The 20077-nt window shown below is 36.9% G+C and overlaps 2 protein-coding genes across 3 annotated transcripts in view; one reads left to right on the plus strand and one right to left on the minus strand.

The window, feature by feature from the left end:
* The window catches only part of LOC130417469 (corticotropin-releasing factor receptor 2), a 56299-nt gene extending 54401 nt beyond the window's left edge, over nt 1–1898 (plus strand). The window contains exon 12 of the mRNA XM_056743042.1: nt 1758–1898. Within this exon, the coding sequence (XP_056599020.1) occupies nt 1758–1898 (141 nt within the window). The remainder of the gene's footprint in view (nt 1–1757) is intronic.
* A 9201-nt stretch (nt 1899–11099) lies between these two features.
* myl13 (myosin, light chain 13) lies at nt 11100–19714 on the minus strand. Of its 2 annotated transcripts, XM_056743064.1 has the most exons (8): nt 19500–19714; nt 15246–15584; nt 13042–13069; nt 12498–12647; nt 12231–12404; nt 12041–12118; nt 11748–11780; nt 11100–11319 (listed from the first exon to the last, which is right to left on the minus strand). In XM_056743064.1, the coding sequence occupies exons 2-7, from the start codon at nt 15345–15347 to the stop codon at nt 11752–11754; spliced, it is 561 nt and encodes a 186-aa protein (XP_056599042.1). In that variant the 5' UTR covers nt 15348–15584; nt 19500–19714; the 3' UTR covers nt 11100–11319; nt 11748–11751. The 2 variants fall into 2 exon arrangements, with proteins under 2 accessions (XP_056599042.1, XP_056599043.1); XM_056743065.1 differs by lacking the exon at nt 19500–19714 and having other exon boundaries at nt 15246–15733.
* Between the last annotated feature and the right edge of the window lie 363 nt (nt 19715–20077).

Below are 20077 nucleotides of genomic sequence, written 5' to 3' on the forward strand. Positions count from 1 at the left end.
GGCAAACTGCTCTTGTGTAACGGGCTCATTTTATTATGTGTACTTCATCATCCTCATACAAATTTTTTGTTGTTAATAGTGGTATCATCTAACATGACAGTCATTGATCTCTGAAAAATTGATCTTCTTTCATGTGCACACCGAATTTATATTATATTGTAATATATAATAAAAAATTATATATACATAATTTTTTGCCTATGATTTGGGTGCTTAATGCTTTGATGTTTTTGCTATTTCTCAGATTTTAACTGTGTCCCCACCACCGTAGTTGCTCCCATCAGACCAAACATTATACGGTCTGCTTAATACCGTACATTCAGTATACATTTTGATTCAATGCAAGATATAATTTGCATCTGCAGTTTTTTACACAATTTTATACTTTGTGGACACAAATGTTCACACATTCTTCACTTGTTTGTTTCTTGGTTTTTCCCTTTAAGGTCTTTGTGTATTTCCTATAAATTTTTCCTCTCACCTGTTATTATTATTCCTCTTTTTGAACGACCAACTTTTTATTCAAATGGTGAAAACTCACCAAACTTTGCATGCACAAAGGGTCTTCGGCTAATTGCTTTCCGTGTCTTTTTTTAATGGGATGTATGGTTGCCAAGCAACTACTGATTAAACTTGCAATCTTAAGCATGTAAACCCCACTGCTCCATATATGAGCCAGAGCCAGAAAATTTCACACGAGAGGCTCACTCCTCACGGGAACAAATTTACCCATATCAACCCATGTGTTCCACTAAAAATTTTTGTAGCATTGCAGATGAAAACCTTGAAAACCCCTCTTATGCTTTTTATCTTGTTACGCTTTGGGACGTGGCTTGAGTTTTTATGGATCTAGACATTCAAAAGTGAGAGCATCATTTCAGGAGCATTGCTAGACCTAAAGCTCTACTAGGGCACAGGCTCCCTGTGACTTCCAATGAAGAAAATAACTACACCATGACACAGGAACTAAGGAATACATTTACATTTAGTCATTTAGCAGATGCTTTTATCCAAAGCGACTTACAAAAGAGGTACACAAACAGTCTAAACAAACTAAATGTACAAATCAAAAGTCCAAAACAACAGAGACAGATAATTGACAATTAATGATCGAGTCAAAACAAATGATCGATATAACATACTTAAGTTCCGTCATGTCTTCATAGCTTACCTCAGTCGCTTGTCGTCACCCTTGCGCACTACTCAGCTGCCTGCTGCAGTTGCTGCTAGGAAAAACACAAAACGCGCGAGGACATGGGTTTCTACGTAAAAGTACGCCACAACTTTGTGTTTTCGGATTGCATCGTTTTTACATGCATGAATTTAGGTTACTACGTTGCATATAGATCAGTTTTTTGCCGCTATTATCAATGTAAATGATTACACTGACAAATAAAGTAAATTGTTCAAACAAAATTTATACTGGGGCACAGCAGATTTAAAGTTGTAATATCTTATTAATTAATGGTGAAGCAACAATATTTGATATTGCTTTTAGCTACTTTTTGCCTACTTTTAGCTACATTTTACAGAATTTTTGATCAGTGCTGAGAAATGTTAAAGTAACTAACAGATTCTACGAGGGCAAATCTTATTGTAATGCTGTAAAATAAAACATTTTTAATGCCAGATGTGTATGTTTTTAAATAACATATGCAAATTATCATTTTTTGCCTGGTTTTAGTTAATATTATTTAAATGATTTCCATGTTTGAAAGCTGCTGATGCACATTCTGAAGAACGTTTCTCCTACACAGGTGCGTTCTGCCGCCAGAAAGCGCTGGCATCGCTGGCAGGATAATCATGCTTTGCGAGTCAGAGTGGCGAGGGCTATGTCCATCCCTACCTCTCCCACCCGCATCAGCTTTCACAGCATCAAGCAGACCACGGCTGTCTGACCTTTCCACGATTGCTTTTGCTCATTTCTAACTCAGCCACACAGATGGACTGCGAGCGACTGACTGATGTGTCATAAAGTAACCTGTGAATTAAATTTATTTGTCTGTCATTTTTTGTGGCCTGAATTAAACGGTTGTGAGAGTATAGATGAATTGTAAAAACGTTGTTTTAAGGTCATTTTTGTCATATTACTGAGACGATTCACCAAAAGATGAAAAATTTGTCATCATTTACACACCTGGTTTTTCCCAATCTGTATAAATTATTTTTTTATGATGAACACAGAGAAAGAAATTGCTTGTAACCAAACAGTGCTTGGCCACCATTGTCTCCCATAGCAGGAAAAATGACATTGGTAGTCAAAAGTAACCCAGAACTGTAGGCTTTCCTACATTCTTCAAATTAACACCTTTTGTGTTCAACACAACATAGAAATTGATACAGATTTGGAACAATTTGAGGGTGAGTAAATTTACAATTATTCATTTGGCAGACGCTTTTATCCAAAGTGACTTGCAAGTAGGAGAGCACACAAACCATGAGCAAACCAAAAGCCATGCTACTAGGAGGATTAAAGCTGAAGTAAGCAAAGGAGAGAAGAACAACAAGGTTTTTTAAGGAAGAATTTAGACACAAGACAGACAGTTATTGGTTAGTCAAATAAATCCGGAACAGGTATGTTTTGAGTTCAGATGGAGGCTGGCAATTCATTCCACCACAGGGGAGGGGTAAAGGTTTTTGCAAGTGATTTGGTGCCTCACTGTGATGGAACAACCAGACGTCGTTCATTTTCAGACCGAAGATGACGGGGGGAGATGTAGACCTGGAGCAGGGGCGAATTTGCCATTATCATTCTGAAGGCCAGTGTCAGAGATTTAAACTTTATGCAGGCGGCAACTGGCAGCCAGTGAATTGAAATCAGGAGGGGTGTTACATGGGTTCTTTTAGGCTGATTGAAAACTAGACGGGCAGCTGCATTCTGGATCATTTGCAAGGGCTTGACTGCATTGGTCGGAAGGCAGGCCAGTAGAGAATTGCAGTAGTCTAGTCTTGATATAACCAGAACTGGACTAGCAGTTGAGTGGCATGCTCCGATAGGAATGGCCTGATTTTCCTGATGTTGTAGAGCACATACATTTAAGTTTGAGTGGCTGCTGTGATGTAAGAGGTGAATTTGAGCCGGTCGTTCAACATCACTTCAGGCTTCCGCAGAGTTGGTGGGTTTTATAGTTGAGGATCCGAGCTTAATGTTAAGGTGGTGTTCAAATGGTGGTGTTCAAATGATGGGTGGGCAGGTATAACCAGGAGTTCTGTTTTCCAGAGGTTGAGTTGTAGGTGATGCTCTTTCATCCAAGAAGGGATGTCCAGAAGATACAATTTTATTTTTGGGTTAACTGTCACTTTATTTAAGACAAAAATGTTTCCATTGAGCAAGAGGCCCTTTTCACATGACGAAACGCATCTTCTGTTCTGCCGCGAATCAGTGTATCGTTACTTCAGCAAGCGCCTCAGAATGGAGTTTACCAAGTCCCTTGCACAGCTGCCACAAATATGGCTAGATGATGTACAACATCTTGCAGACAAATTTTCGTTTACGACAAGATCAAAACTATAGATAAAGGATACAAATTCTTTGTTGAACAGTACCTGTTTGATTATGAAGGCAAGTGTTTTGTTTTCCTTTTGTGTTAGCTAAGGTGCTAGGAGAAGTATTTGAAAAAGTGTTCCGTCTTTTTTTTTTCAATGTTGTTAAATTCCAGTGCGATGGCAAAACTGAAGTTTTTCTTCTTCTTCTTGTTTGTTGCGAGATGGATGTTATGATAAACTGCTTTGCGAAAACGCGGACATTAAGTGATGTCATTGTGAAAAGGGCCTATTGCCAATGGCATACAATTTGCCAAGTTTATTTATCTTATTATTTTTGTCGAACATACTCTTATACCTTTTAAGGTTTTTGATTAATATTATTTTTCTGAAACCCAAAACCTAATTGTCTAACTGTCAAGACATCTGTGGATCATAAAGTCATTATCAAAGATTGTCTTTCTAGTGTCATTATAGAACCTTGCAGTGTTAAAATTGTATTCATGAAAATAATTTTGATGATCTGTTTGCACTTCTCATGTACCCTGAGACCAGCAGCATCCTTTAGATGCATCTGTGGATGAGAGAGCATGCTGTTACTCATGCCATTCCCACTGGTGCTCATATTCATTTCTTCTGCCATTTTAGTCAAGAAGGTCCTACTGGAGGCCAGTGAAATCTGTGGAACAGCTTTCTCATGTCAATCTGTGGAAAATCCACTGATAGTGCCCAGCTGCATAGGCTTACTGTACGTCCACATTATCACCAGAGAAATGGAAGTAGGATTCTAGATCATGGAGAAAATTGGGATGCTGATAGATGAGAAGTAAAAAGTGGGATAAGATTGGTCTTTTTATGGCTTTACGCCTTTGAGGTAGAATGGATTTCACCAGAAAAACTGTATTTTGCATTTTTGTGCAGTTTGGAGTGGTGCCATGAATCTAAGATGATGTTTGTGGTGCTTACAGGCAAGATCGAGTCATTTGCGATTAAGCGTACACTTGTTGTCCAAAGCTGGCGAGGCTATTTCCTTGAAAGTGGCTAAATTGTGAGAGACATTTTGTGTTCCTTAAATATCCCTATTTTGTCGCACCAATTTAAGCTGCACCAATTTAAGTTTTGTGAATTTTATTTTAGCAACCAAAATCCTTTGAACTCTTCAATGCATGAATCAAGACAACCTCAGTCAGGTTTTTCCTATGTTTTTATTCTCTTTGGGCATGACAAACAGGATTTGAACTTTCTCACTTCATATATCTTCCACGTGAGAGGACATCTGAAGATGTAAAAGACAGGGTGATGTACAGTACTAGTGTCCCTGTCGTGGTTGATGTGCAACAATCCAATCAAAATGGCTTTTTGAATAGCTGTCCACTGTAATGACTTCTGTGTGTGAAAGGGTTTATAGGACACCTAAACGATGAAACAAAACAAAATGAGACAACGGTATCTGACAATAAACTCGAGTCCCGGGGAACAGATGCTGACAGTGGCCACAGTGCCAAATCTCTGATGTTTATTGTTTTTAATATATTTTAGTCGGTGCCAGCTGTGACTGCAACTGAATCCAAGTATCTATAATTAGGAGTGAATCGATTTCAATCATTTTCTTAATTTACATCCCTGCATCATTACGTATGAATTATCTAAAGAGCAGAACTGTTTTTCTGACCTTTCGTATAATTGTGTTGTATGTTTTATTGAATTGTGTGTCTGTGTTTGTATGTGAGTTGGACAAAAGGGTATCGAAATTGTAAAAATGTCCTCTAATCGTGTATATATTTTATATGTGGAAAATAAGTTATTTTCAAGTGGAAGGTGTTGAAATTTGCAGGTGTACAATACAAAAATGTTTATAATGTGATTTAAGTGGTTTGTGTATTTCAAATTCAATATCAGGAGTGCCCTTTTTGAACAAACATTTGCACTGTGTATGTAATTTTATATTTTTGAACGAAATTTCTTAAAGATTTACTCATTTTGTGTAATTATGTACATTTTCACCAAAGATAAAAAAAGGTTTCATGTACGTTTTGTGTTTGATGATGTTTTATAAAAAAAATATTTTTTATTTCGTGTTTGGTTTTATCTGACATGGTATGTAAATTCAATATTCAGTAATACCATGACAAGAAGCCACAATGCCTTAATTTTGTGAAGGAGAAATGTGAGAATGTGAACTATATATATAAATATTACATTAGTGTCAGTGCTCAGATGCAATATATCTCCTGACGCTTTATTCACTGTACATGTTCTGTATACAGTAGCCATGATTAAAATTCATTCATCTTAAATGGTGTTCCCTGGTTTAACATACACTACGTTTAAGGTGACGCGATACAGAATGTGCAGTGCTAGTAGGCACATTCAGATGCCAGTAGCTGATTTATGTTGAGATGGCCAGAGGGTGAGCGGCAGATGATGTAATTCCTCTGCTTTGTGAAGTCCATCTTGCCCAGGCAGTAAGTAGAGCATATATTTCTGATGTATTTGAATTCAGTTTCCCCAGCGATTAAGACGATATTTGATGCTACTGTCTTTAATGGCCCGAGACAATTGGTACTTGTAGTGACAATAGTAGTGATTTTTCCAAGACACAACATGAAAGAGATATTTATTTGGTTTTAAATGATGAAATAATATTTTCAAAATTTGGATAGATAAGGTAGACACTTTGTAGTGTGACTTTATTAGATATCTATAGTTATATCCATGTTTTAACCAACACAGTGTAATTTGCAAATTGCGAAAACGGATTAGAAAAGTAAGCTTTGGGGACACAGTACTTCATTGCAAAACTGCTTTACTTAATTAAAATACAAGGTAAAAGGGTAAAGTTTTTTTTTAAATAAACATTGACCACCACAGTAGAAAAAAATTGCTTTACAGATGTCTTTGTTCTGTTCAACACGAAGAACATATTGTGAGATTGTAGGAAAGCAAAAAGTCCTGGGGCACTTTTGACTACCATTGTCATCTTTCCTATTTTGGCCAATGGTGGTTACAAGCATTCTTCTAAATATCTTTCTCTGTATAAAATAAATGTAAACAGATTTGGAACAACTTGAGGGTGAGTATATTTTTGGGTGAACTGTTACTTTAACTGTGGAATAACATTTAACTTAACAGTGAATTGTTTTCGGAAAGTATATTAATAATAGAGAGAAGTTTTTGCCATTGTCTGGGTCGGAGAGAATCTTCAATTAACTGAAGCCTACTGCATAAGCTTACAGTAGCTCCTGTGGGCAGAGAATCGGATTAAAACCAGAGGGCATTGACTAAGAAGGTAAAGTTAAAAGAGCTTCAGGAAAAATTTCAGTGAAAAATGCAGTTCATTTTTGTCCGGATGACAAATACCCGAAAACATAGGCCAAATTATTTTGTATTTCAGTTTAGAATAAGTCAACATTTAATACAAGTCAGTCTTCTGTTCTGAAGGGTTTGTAACATTATGCAATGTTAGGTTTGTTCTGAGAGATTGACAAAGTTTAAAAATTGTTGTCACGCAATGTGGTGCATAACAAAGCACATGACAAGGAAGATCATTCACAAAAATGTATCCAAGAATATGAAGGAGCATCCACACACACAGGGTAACAGAAAATAACCAGCACTGAACTGAAAAAAAGAGGGAGCTTAAAGGTCAAGTGTATGAAATTTAGCAGCATCTAGTTGTGAGGTTACGAATTGCAACCAACGGCTCAATCCACCCCTCCCTTTCGAAGCACTACGGGGGCTGACACAGGACTAAGATGTTGTCACATTTTCGCTTTTCAATTTATTTACAAAAATATTTGCCTTTCACTGTAGAAAGTACTTACACATACATTCATGATGTACTTAATATACTGCACATACACAAAAGCAATATTTAGTTCATATAAGTCTGTGGGATCTCTGAATTTCAGAGACATTTTCTCAAGTGTGCTGTTATATCTACTAAGCTTATAATGTAAAAACTGTAGTCGAATTCCCTGGCACTAATAGTTCCAAATCGCCATAAATGGTACACGGCGGAGCTCTGATTTAAAATCTTCAAACACCAGCTTACTTTTTATTCAGCTGCACGGACAAGTGGCAAATCCGGGCTTCCATCCATTTAATAGTTGTTCACACCATAAACTGACTCAGCTGAAAGACCAAACCACACAGGACACTTCAATGTGCTTTGAACTTTGGAATATACAAGACATGCTGACTTTGACTGAAAAGGCCAATAGGCTCTCTTGACCATAGAGGAACGCTTGAAGATCCAGCATAAAGGGAGCAGAGCCATGAAATTGTAGGAAAGAATTGGCAATGTCACATGCTCGCTTGCTCATCTTGACATATTGAGACACTGAAAGCAAGAATATTATTTATTTATTTATTATAAAGATATAAAAATATTGACAATATGATGGTTGACAGAGATTACCTGGAGTTTCGTGTTGCCATAGTTTAATTCTTTCACCCAGGTCGACATGCAGTGATGGTGGGGCCGTTGAAATGACTGGTCTGTTAATTCAAGGGATTGTCATCATTTACTCACCCTCATGACATGTATGACTAATGTGTTCTGCAGAACCGAACAACATTGGCCCTCATTGACTTTCATTGTCTGGACACAAACACATTTTTTCTTTTGTGTTCCAGAAGAAAGAGTTGTATACACATTTTAAAGACACCCTTACGAGAGTGAATAAATGAAGGCCCATCCTTTCAACCTGGTTTCATCTATGCCATGGCTATACCAGGTACAAGTTTTTCCCATTATTCAGTTATTATTATTATTCCACTGAAGTACTGTTTTTTGGAAATGGCATATTCTGACATGTCTGCTTTGGTAAAAAGCACATTGTTTTGTGGAACCCAGCGATGTAAAATTTCAAGCAGGGTTGGATAATGCCAGTCAGACCCATGCAAATGTACCCTTAATCTCTGCCCTTCAGTTTTCTGGTCAGGTACGGTTTCATTTGAACTTGATTATTTTTTAGGGTAAAGAATGTGGGGAAATGCATTTGTGCTTGACTGATGTGATTTCATAATTTAGTGAACAGATATATTTAAGGCATAAAACTATTTTTATGTAATATGTTCAGATATATTAGATGTTATTTTTATCCGTCCTAGCTCACTTGTTAGCCAAATTGTGTCTTTATACTCAATCCTTTCTATGCAACCAAGCTATTTTCTAGGCTGAAAGAATGACTGTCAGTTACTTCAGTCTAAAAGTTGTGTATGATGCTTTACTGCCATCTAGCGTCTGTCTCAGAGAATGCAGAGACAGCTAATGTACTTACTGAGAACTTCGTGATGCCTGAATGTACTGTATATTTTTGAAAATTTGTGACCAAGTCTGTGAAAACCCAGCTGAAGTCAATTTTTGTGATTTGTTTTCTATGCTGTTGTTAGTTTACTTAACCCATCCTTGTTCACAGTACAAAAAAAGTAATTACATTAACGTAGGTTATCTTTGTTATTTATACTAAAACTGTAGTACTGTCGGCTTTACTTAACAAGTGTTTGACTGGTCAATTTAACATTGTTGAGTAGACATAAAACCCTATAATATTACACCTATTGTTGAGTTAACTTAATATAAACAAGTTATTTCAACACATGGTTGAGAGGGATTTTCTGTTCCCAGCATGCTTTGCGCAAGACTGCATTTAGTCAGTAAATTTCGAAATTGAGCGTTACTTTAAGTGTTTTTAGTAAAGATAAATACTTGTTTGTGCTTAATGTTCATTTATCTTTGAGGTTTCAAATATTTTTTCAGTTTTAAGGTAACCAGTGTTTAGAAGAGTGATACATGCTCTTAGGCTGTGAGAGTTTGAAGCACACTCATGATGAACTTTAACTGTGCTAGTGCCAGCACTGAGATGCCTTTCATTTGATTTGCTTATTGTGTTTTGACTTACATTGTGTATATGACAACAAAAAGTACCATTGAGAAGGATAAATATTGGGTTTAAATAACTTAAATTTACTCAATTGCATTTACTCAAAAAAGTTGTCAACTTAACTTAAATTTCTTTTGTTCATACAAATTTGCATGGAACCACTTGACACTACTTTTTTATGTAAATCCAACAAAACATTAGTTTGAGTCATAATGCAAAGCACTTTCTGTAAAAACATTCTTGATATCTTTAAAATTGACTATATAAGGCCATGTCAGCGATTGAAATTATAGTGAAATGGTGCAAATCAAAGTTTGATGCGTGTTTTCTCAAAATTTTGACTTTAGCCTGTTTTTCAAAGACAAGTGTCAAAAATATGAAAGTGTTTTATATACTGCACAAGTGATAGTTCGCCCAAACAAAGATAAAAATCCTGTCATAATTGTTTCACCCTCTTGTCATTTCAAACCTATATGAGTTTCTTTGTTCCGAAGAAAACAAGAAGATATTTCGAAGATTGTTGACAACTGGCCCCCATTCACTTGCATTGGTTTTGTGTCCATACAGTAAAAGTGAATGGGGGGGGGGGGGGGCGTGCTGTTCGGTGACCAACATTCTTTAAAATATATTTTTGTGTTCTGCAGAAGAAAGAAAGTCATACAGGTTTGAGATGACAAGAGAGTGAAAAAATGATGAAAGGACAAAATGGCGAATAGCAACAGGGCCAAGGGGGATGTGCATAATATCGGCGTTATGATTTGTCAGGTCGCCTGTCAATCAAACTCCAGGCGAAGGGTCAATTGAAGAATGGTGGTAGACAATCTGTCCTGGCTGACTTAATTTAAGGGTGTTAAATAAGAGAGGTGATGTCACACGCTGTGACACACGCTGTCACAGAAAATGAGAATATCTCTACTGGCTCTTACAAAGAGGATAACCCTGATTGAAAACAGTGCACATACTGATGGGTGAGGAATAAAAGGACATCTCAGAATGTAATTTTGCCTTATGCTGGCTCTTGAGACCTTAAATCCTACTACCTGACAAACAAAACAACACCTTCAACATCACTTGCCGGTTTTACCTGTGCTTCTATCCGAATGTAATGAAGTGACAGCTTTTTTATTGTAGCCTTTATCATTTTTCACTATTGACCACTTTGATCATGGTACATAAAAAATGTCCCTAGACACAGCAGGTCAGGATTAAGATTGCACTAATGCCATTGTCTGCCATGAGTGCCTTTAGATATCAGACTATATCCAAGACCTTTGTTAAGACCTTTTCTTAAAAACAAGATTTTGCAATATTTTCAATCATTTTTAACCAGCAGTCCCTTATGTGATTTTAGTGATATGCATTCAAAATAATGTATGAAAAATGTATTGTAAGGATTATGTACAGTATTGGAGTTGTCTTTAACATTGTATATTTTTAAATACATTCCAGTAATGTGGCTTTTCATTCACCCGTTTATCTATCCATATTTAGCATGCTATGAAAACCAGACAGCTGTAATTTGTCCCCTAACATGATTTAATGTATAAAGCTTGACTCCTGGTGCCAGTGACCACATTAGTCACTCCTGGGCATCATCTTTCTAACCAACGTGCTGTTGCAGAATGCATGTTATTGAAAACATATTTTAAAACCCCACCGAATCATACTTCTAAATTCAGATCCATTACAAATGATTATATTTTCCATGATCATTAAAATGAAAAGGAATCAAAGAGATGGCTTTTAAACCAAGCATGACATTTAATACTTTTTTATCCACATAAAAAACAGGCATGATGAATGATGGAGTCACTTTAGGTGTAACAGACGGCGGTGCCATATAAAAAGGGAAAGTTTGAGAGATGGATGGAGACAGATCAAGTCAGTGAAAGTCAACAAAAAAACAACTGAAATCATTCTGAATCCTCGACTGATGTATCTTCATCATCTAAAAATAGTCAAACATGTTAGATTAATTCCAAGAATTAGAGACAATTGTGACCCTGGACATTGGTCTTATGGGTCAATTTGTCTAGATTTTTACATCATCTAAGCTGAATAATTAAGCTTAATAAAGACATTAAGATTTCTTAATATCCTTATGATTTTTGGCATAAAAGAAAAATCGATAATTGACCCATACAATGTATTTTTGGCTTTTACTAAAAATATTCCCGTCCTACTCAAGCCTTTTTGGTTTTGTGATCCAGGGTCACAATTTATTTTCCCAAACATGATATTAGAAACTACTTAAAAAATAAGTTCCTAGGCTTCTGTGGTAGTCACACAATAGAAAAATAAAGAATAAACAGAATAATAATAAAAAAAGGGCAACATGCAACAAAGACAGTTGTTTAAAAAGATTGTTTGTCATACCTGTTCAACCAGCCATTATGTGCTTTACAAAAGCTGTTAGAAAGAAGAAAAGATATATTATTCTGATTCTACATATATTTGATCTATGTATTCATATATTCTATACAAAGTAAATAAAGTAAGATTGTGAAGGTGTTTTCTTTTTTTATTTGAGTACTTTGTCAACACTGCCATCTAGAGGTCAATAGTCATGTTCGGATACAACTGCATAGTTTTGCATGCATGTACTGAAAAGACTCAATTTAACAGCTGAACAGCATGTGACTGGGGTTTAAAAGTGTGCAGAAGCTCACCCTCATAGTTTATACAGCCGTTTGCATCTTCCTGGCCTGCCATCAGCTGCTCCACCTCATCTTCCTTCATCTTCTCACCTACAGTGAAGACAAGACCACACACAGATCTCAACATGCTGCTTTCAAGGCAAAGACATAAGGAAATATCCTGGAGATGACCATCATGGTTTTTATGATTGTTAGCATTTACCAAGAGTGGCGAGGACGTGTCTGAGCTCAGCACCCATCACTGTACCATTTCCCTCCTTGTCGAACACCCTCAGACCCTCAACAAAGTCCTCAAATGTGCCACGGTCCTTGGCCTTGCAGATGTGCTGATGCATGGGCAGGAACTGGTCAAAATCCAACATCTTCACCTGCATGTCTGCCGACACAGCAGTGAGGTAGAAAAATCAATACAATTTTCATGGAATCTGTGGATTTGTGTTTTGACAGACTGTGAGAATGAGAAGCTCACCTTCAGGTTTGGGTTTGCCAAGAACATGCAAGACTTCAGCGTTGGTGGGGTTCTGACCCAAAGCCCTGATCAGATCACCACACTGAGCAAAGGTGATTTTCATCTCGTTGGTTGGTGTCCTGTCAAACAGCTGGAAGGCATCCTTGAAATCTGCCAGGAAGAAGACAATGGGGCATAATTAGGTGTTTCAAATGGACTTAAACCCTCTGTGCTGCCCATGTGATGTGCCGAGCAGAGGGCTGTTTGTTCATATCACTGTGGTCACATAGGGGATGAGTTTTTTACTGGATCTTTGATGTGGAAATACCTGTTGGCTATAGGTTTCAGCAAACAACCATATCAAATCAATTTCCACTGACCAGGTTGCAATAAATAAGTCGAAAATGTAATATTGGGGCTGTTGCAGTGAAACCGTTTGCGTTTCAGAAAGCACAACTAGTCAAAGATTTTCCATTGTTAATTATTTCGATTTTTAAATGGTATAATATTTTATAAACAAATATTTTGGCTATTGTTAAATGCATGCAAGCTTCTGATATCTCACCTTCAATCTGCTCAGCAGTGAATTCAATCTGCAAAGAAAAAAATAACATTACAATTAAACTGCGTGTATTTAAAACAGATCCTAAATTTAACACAAAACTTTGAAACGATTGCGTAATGGAAATGTGATTATTAAGTGTGGTATTTTTTTATAGGACAAGACCTATCCACCTCCCTACAGACGCATGCAGCAGGCACCCATCAGTGACACCCGTTTAGGGTTACATGAGCTCAGTCCCGTTTGTCATGTCTCATTGTTCCAAAGAATTGATCTGACCTTGGGCCAAAAGACACGTGTGAGCCCACAACTGTACACCCGAAAGCCCTTTTGTCATTTTAGGATGAACCAGGTTACGGGTGAGGATTATTAAGCTTTTGACAAGATGCTTTTTATGAATTTGGAAATGAAAAGAAGACTACATTTAAGAGCTGTTATCCTGACTGAATAATGCAAGACACAACATCGCTAACGTTATATTTTGTCCTGCCAAACTTTAATTGTAAGTACTTGGTCTTTTGAGTATTTATTCATAAAGCTAGGGGGTAGATGATTTTAGTTTTAAACGTGGGATGAAATGAGGCAAATTAGGCTGTTTCACCCAAAAAAAAAATTCTGTCATCATTTACTCTCCCTCTTGTCATTAATTCAAGCCTTCATGACTATATTTCTTCTGCAGAACACATAAGATATTTTGAAGAATGTTGGTTATCGGCACACTTTCACTTGCATTGGTTTTGTATCCATACAATAGAAGTGAAGGGGGGACAATGTTGTTTGGTTACCAACTTTCTTCAAAATATCTACTTTTGTGTTCTGTGGAAGAAAGAAAGTCAAAAAGGTCAGTGGTTAGAACATTGCGCTAGCAACGCCAAGGTCATGGGTTCAATCCCAAGTGTATAGTGTAATGCAATGTAAGTCGCTTTGGATAAAAGTAATTAAAAAATAATTTAATTATGACCGAATTTTCTTTTTTGGGTGAACTGACACTTTGAGCATAGAAAACAAACAACGTTGTGGGATTGAGAAAATAAAAGCGGTAATTTACAGACATTAGAAATATTGTTTCATATAGAATACATCTCCAGAAGTCAAAATTGTAAATCCATGGCGACTTCAAAATTCACAGCACATTATGGGTGGTCCATTCTGGAATAGCATAATGAAAAACACATATTGTGCGGCCCAAACCCTAACGTTTTGGAATATATAACAGCTTCCCCTAACCCCAAAATTCCAAACTATGGAAATGGTGTGTGTGTTTGTGGGTTGGGTGGGCAATACAGACGACTAAAATCACTTTTGTTGCCTTGGCGCTTTTGAAGCTAGAGCAATGTGGTTAGCTTTCCGCAATTTGACAAGAAAAACAAAAAATCACTTCATCTGCAAAATATGCAAAGTTTGGAAATGGATATGCCAGTGGGTTTTACTGATGATATAGTAAAGCGTATTGTGTTTATATGTTTCTTTGTATGTAAATACGCACAAACGTTCAAACGTGGGAATGAAATGCTGAATCCGCAGACTATAACAAACACTGACGATTGTTTAGTTTAGAACAAATGGCTTTTCAAATTAATTATAAGCTTAAACAAATATGTACGCAACTTAGTGCCAAATAGATTTGCAAGTGTTTGTTCCAGATCTGTAGCTAGTGGATCAGCAGATGGAATTCACAGTCTTTGTTCAATGGCACTTTGTCCCTGGATGCACTGAAGTATCTACATCACATTGTCTCTCTGATGTTGTTCAAAAATAGCTTGTGGATTTCAAAGACAGAAACGAGAGCACAGTTATCTTTGCCAGAAGGTCACATTTAGCCTCGGGAAATTCAATAGAGGAACTGATGTCAAGATAACAGGACAACTTTTGTCCTCTTAGATCTTCAATGAGTAAAGCTCAGATGCCAAGCTATCGTGAAAGAGCACCTAAAGTCCTCGGTCATGAGCAATTGGATCTCTGTCATCATCTTCTCTTTGTTCTTCAAGCATTTTTATGTGTTTACTGATAACATTATCGTTTCCTACAGAAGCAAACTTCTTAAATTCATGAAACCGTTTAGAGAATCTATCTTCGGTTAAATGGTCCTACCTAATTTTTCTTGTTTCAAACATACATCTTAAATGAATGTAAATTCATACATTTACCCTGAACAAGCTCTGTTAGCTCTCTGTCTCTTTCAACAGATCCAAACACCAAAGAGTTACCTGGACTTCAGCGGGGTTAAACTCAGGCTCCTTGGGTGGTTCGGGCTCTGGGGGTTTAGGCGCAGCTGCTGGTTTGGGCTCTTCCTTCTTCTTGGGGGCCATGTTCAATTCGACACAGAGGGGTTAGAGACAGCAAAGGGTCAGACACGCTCTCTGATAAAGACTCGGTGGTGCCTGGGGGCATTTTATCCCCGAGTTCTCAGGTGTGCCACGCCCCCCATTGTCCCAGGATGGTGCCAAATACAAAGAGGAAGGCCATTTAAGGCCATACCCTATGGGTTCTATTTGAGACACACTGTTCTCTCGAAACAGACGCTCTTGTCCATCTGTACAGGGCCACTAGGATGAAAGAAAGAAATAATGTCACTTGACTTAAACTTGAACTTGACTTGAAACCTATATGACTTTCTTTTGCAAAAAGATATCTTGAAGATCTTTCGGTCCCCATTGACTTGCATTGGTTTTGTGTCCATACAAAATGTACTGTATGTCTATGGTGACCAATGTTTTTGGTTACCAACAGTCTTCAAAATATCTTTTGTGTTTTCCAAAAAAAAACGTCATAAAGGTTTAAAAAGTCAAGAGAGTTTTAAAAAATCAAGAGATTGAGTTAATGATGTCAGAATTTTTTTTTGCTGAACCTCTCCTTTAAGGTTGGATTTGAGTTCCTTGTTATGCACGATACACCTTTTCTTATTCTAGAATTTTAAAAGCTGAATCACTGAACATGTTTAGTTCTTCATTTTATAATGATACAGAATTTAAAAAGATGTGGACTTACATGCAAAGAGACACATTTCATAATTAAACTAAATGGTGCCTTAAGTGCACTCCATCCAGGGTGTATCCTGCCTTGATGCCCGATGACTCCTGAGATAGGCACAGGCTCCCCGTGACCCGAGGTAGTTCGGATAAGCGGTAGAAAATGGATGGATGGATGGATGGTGCCTTAAGTGGTAGATTATCATCATCATCACGATAGCATCAAGATTCATCCGTCAGAAGGAGGGACTATGATGGATTTTCTTCTAATTCAAAACTAATAGGAAAGTGATGGCTCCAGCAAATGGAGCAGAACTCTAATTATGTCTGGGCCAATGTGACATGAAAGGATCATTTCACAGATCTTCATTGAAATTAATCAAAGTTAATAATCTAGAGATTTCCCCACACTGCATGACACACCATATCATCAACAATCCATGAGAGCGAAAGATTAAATACAAATGCAAAGAGACCCATCATTATACCCATATTATATTATAAAACATTTCTTCTTTACTTCTTGGAGATTATTCGTAGCATGCAAAAAGTGTTAGGTATATACATTCTTTTTGTTTTAAGATATTTAGACGAATGCTTTTAACCAAACAGTTCTTGGACCCCACTGACTACCGTAGTAGGAAAAATGATAATGGTTGTCAAAAGTGCCCCAGAACTGTTTGCTGTCCTACATTCTTCAAAATATCTTCTTTTGTGTTAAAAAGAACAAAAAAAAGTATTTTCCTGCCATGGCGGTCAATGGGGTCCAGGAACTTTTGATGTCCCAGAAAATGTTCTAAAAGTCCTAAACGTAGACTGGTCCTAAAAGTAGACTTCATACTTCATACTTCAAAAAGTCGGTCCTCCATTCACCCAAAGACCACCAACACTTTGTAGGTTCAAAGCTGATTCAACTAAAGGGTTTGATTATAGCTTAGATCAGCTGTTACGTGATGAGTTGTTTGTTTACACAAACAAAGCCTGGTCTAAAGTGTTTCAATTCAAAAAGCTATTTTCTCTTCTTAGTTGAAAATCAGATGTATTGCTACTTAAATTCATGAGGATGCTTGAAAGAGGACAAGGAATGATGGCATGAGATTACCCTTTAGAACTAGTTTAACAGACATCTCAGATCTCAATATCTGGCTAGCACAAAACAATCCAACAATTCAACATCTGTAGTAAATTGCTTTACGTATTTGTATTACAGTCAAAAGCTTTAAGCCACAAACTATAAACATACAAAATATAATTTAAATAAGACTCGTCTTGGCAGATAGTCTATTTTTTGATAGTACTCCTAAATCAGACAGAAAATTACTATTTTATAAAGCTAGGTTCATGCAGTAATATTGCATATGTGTAAGTGAAGGTAAGCACAAATCTTGTTTTGTCATGAATGTCGTATATATTGACATCTAGAGGGTTTGTTGCCGAATCCACCACAATAAACATGCAAATACAACCCTTTCAACTGCCACACTTACACTGTGACCTTATGCCATCAACTTGTATGTAAATAAGCAAGACAGTTGTTGAATGATGAATGAGATTTTCCAAGGACTTCAAAGTATGAACCAAACCAGAATCTTCCTTGAATGCATGTTGAATTATATTATTACAAATATTTTATAAATAGCATGTTGGAGCTCTGGTATTATTATAACAAGACATTTTCAAATATTGTTACAACCCATTGTTGGGGAACAACAACCCGTAATATATATATATATATATATATATATATATATATATACATATATATTCAAAACCGTATATTTTTGTCCATATTTTACCCAATCATGGGCTGAAACCACCCAGCATTTTTTAGACTGTACTCACTTCAAGGCATGACCCTTCATAGAAACTGCATTTCAAAAACAAACCTACACTGAGAAATATTCACCAGAGAATGAAGTGTGACAACCTGCCCCAGTCGCATAGTTGAAAGAAAAATAACCGCCAGCCATTAAACCAAAAAGCCAATGATTCCCATTTCCCATCCATTTTAATGACCCGGAACTTTTTCCTCTCTAAACAAGGTTTTGACACCTCTGTGAACTTACTATGAAGCATACTTCACAGCCAAGCTCTACCTCCCACAGATGGCAAAAACCGTGTGTGTTGGTCAGGGGTATAAATGGATCCAGTTTTGCATAACAACGCAAGCTCTGTTAAGACTATATCAGGTGATCGCTGGTGAATATATTTCAAACATGCTTGCCACGAGCCTGCCGAAGACAAGCTTGTAAACCATGCAAGATCTGTCCAGACAGTTATTTTGGCACTGGCCTGTTGTTCTCTTGGAATGAACCCTGGGAGGAGTGCAGATAATGTACAATGGCAATTGTCATTTGACCCCCCCTCTGAAGTGACCTTCATGTCTAAATGCAGCCCTATTATTGGACTCAATCTTTTCCCGTTAACTTGACTGACAGCTTTAAATGAGGAAGTAATGATACCCCTGGTTTTCCATGATGCGCTCGTTTATATGGTAACTCTGTTTTATGTACACCACCAGCTATACTTGCAAAAACAGAAACATTATTTACTAAAGCCTCTTGATATTGATAAATGTTCCTCTCCAGAGTTATTCTCAGTAACTCATGACCAAATAAACAGATATAGAGGATGAAGATAGAAAATGAAAGAAACAATAAATCATGTCAAGAAGAAGTATTGCTCCAATCTCCCAGCATTACATTGCATTGGCATGGTGTCAGGAAAGTAAACACAAATAGCCCAAAAAAATTGATAAATTGTATCGTGACAAAAATAATACATCAATTTAATAGAAAAAACCTGGTTATGGAAGATGATGGTACACTTTTACTCTAACCTTATAGGAACTTGCCTACATTTCTAATTCAGTGGATTTTTATTGACGTATCATGTACCTGTATTTATTCTCAATAAACCTATTTATTTTTGTAGAGTTTGGTTGCTTATGATCTGTTTTCACATTCAAACAAATTTTCTTCAAACAAAGACCCAACTAATCTCACATGTATCTCCTCATGAGTTACAACTTGTCAAACTGAGCACATATTTGCATATATAAGATTTGTTATAATGCACAAAATTGACCAAGTCAGAGATCCTAACAACTGAAATTTAACCCAAACATAAAGTTTGCTTGCAAGAGCAGATTATGGGCATACTCAAGGCCAGACTTGCCATTGGGCTTCAGCCAGTCATTTTATTTATAAGCTTTGTTCATTGTTCATTTAAAATTTGTTCATTGGTCTAGCACGATTCAATAGCACTGCCTTGTGTAAGGAATGATGTCGTTTAATTGGCTAAACTTTCCGTCAGTCATGTTGGCGTTTCCTGATTGGCTTTTTGTGGATTCTATCCGTTAACCGCAATCTCAAGATGCTGTTAAAGGCTGACAAGCGCTATCGCAGTGCAGCGCTAAAAGAAAACAAAAAAACTGAGAGACAAGAACGCGACAGAAAAGCTTTTAATAAAACGGAAATAATGATTATTTACCTATGGCACCACACCGTGATCTATGCACAGATAATCCAGAGCATTCCTGTCAACACTCTCGTTTTCACACCCATCTCCCGTCACCCTCACGTTTAGCTTTTTTTTTTTTTAACTATTTTAGAATAGCCGAAGTGTAGTAGAGAGCATTCACGTCCCCGCGAAAAACTTTCTCATATCTCCACTAAAGGTCCGAACAAATTCCTCTCCAAGTTTTTTCGCGGTTCTTGTAAATAAAATAAATGACTTTTAAATCCACATAGTTTAAACAACCGAACTACGGGACGCGCGAGGGACAAACTGCTCGTGCTTTTTCAAACCGCGTTTATATGTAAGTTATTTCATGTCTGACATTGAGATCTTTGGCAAAATGTAAATTCTAATTAAGATGATACTTTGCAAATATACCATTAATGGATTCATGGCCCCGTGAGCTGCATTTAACCGTCTCTTAGATTTACCTTTAAGAATTTGACATGAACATTATGTTATATTATGCATTACATTTACATGTATGCATTTGGCAGACAGTATGACGTGAAGGTATAAAGTAATTAAAAGATGTATAACAGAGGGGTGTC

Source organism: Triplophysa dalaica, chromosome 3 (genome assembly GCF_015846415.1).
Source record: "Triplophysa dalaica isolate WHDGS20190420 chromosome 3, ASM1584641v1, whole genome shotgun sequence".
Lineage (NCBI taxonomy): Eukaryota > Metazoa > Chordata > Actinopteri > Cypriniformes > Nemacheilidae > Triplophysa > Triplophysa dalaica.

What these genes read in the sequence shown, in the direction of transcription:
- myl13 (XM_056743064.1), bottom strand. Translation starts at nt 15,347, where the DNA reads ATGGCCCCCAAGAAGAAGGAAGAGCCCAAACCAGCAGCTGCGCCTAAA. An exon ending in TGGCAAACCCAAACCTGAAG is followed by an intron (nt 12,405 to 12,497) that starts GTGAGCTTCTCA and finishes CTGTGTCGGCAG; the next exon opens with ACATGCAGGTGAAGATGTTG. An exon ending in CGGCTGTATAAACTATGAGG is followed by an intron (nt 11,781 to 12,040) that starts GTGAGCTTCTGC and finishes TCTTTCTAACAG; the next exon opens with CTTTTGTAAAGCACATAATG.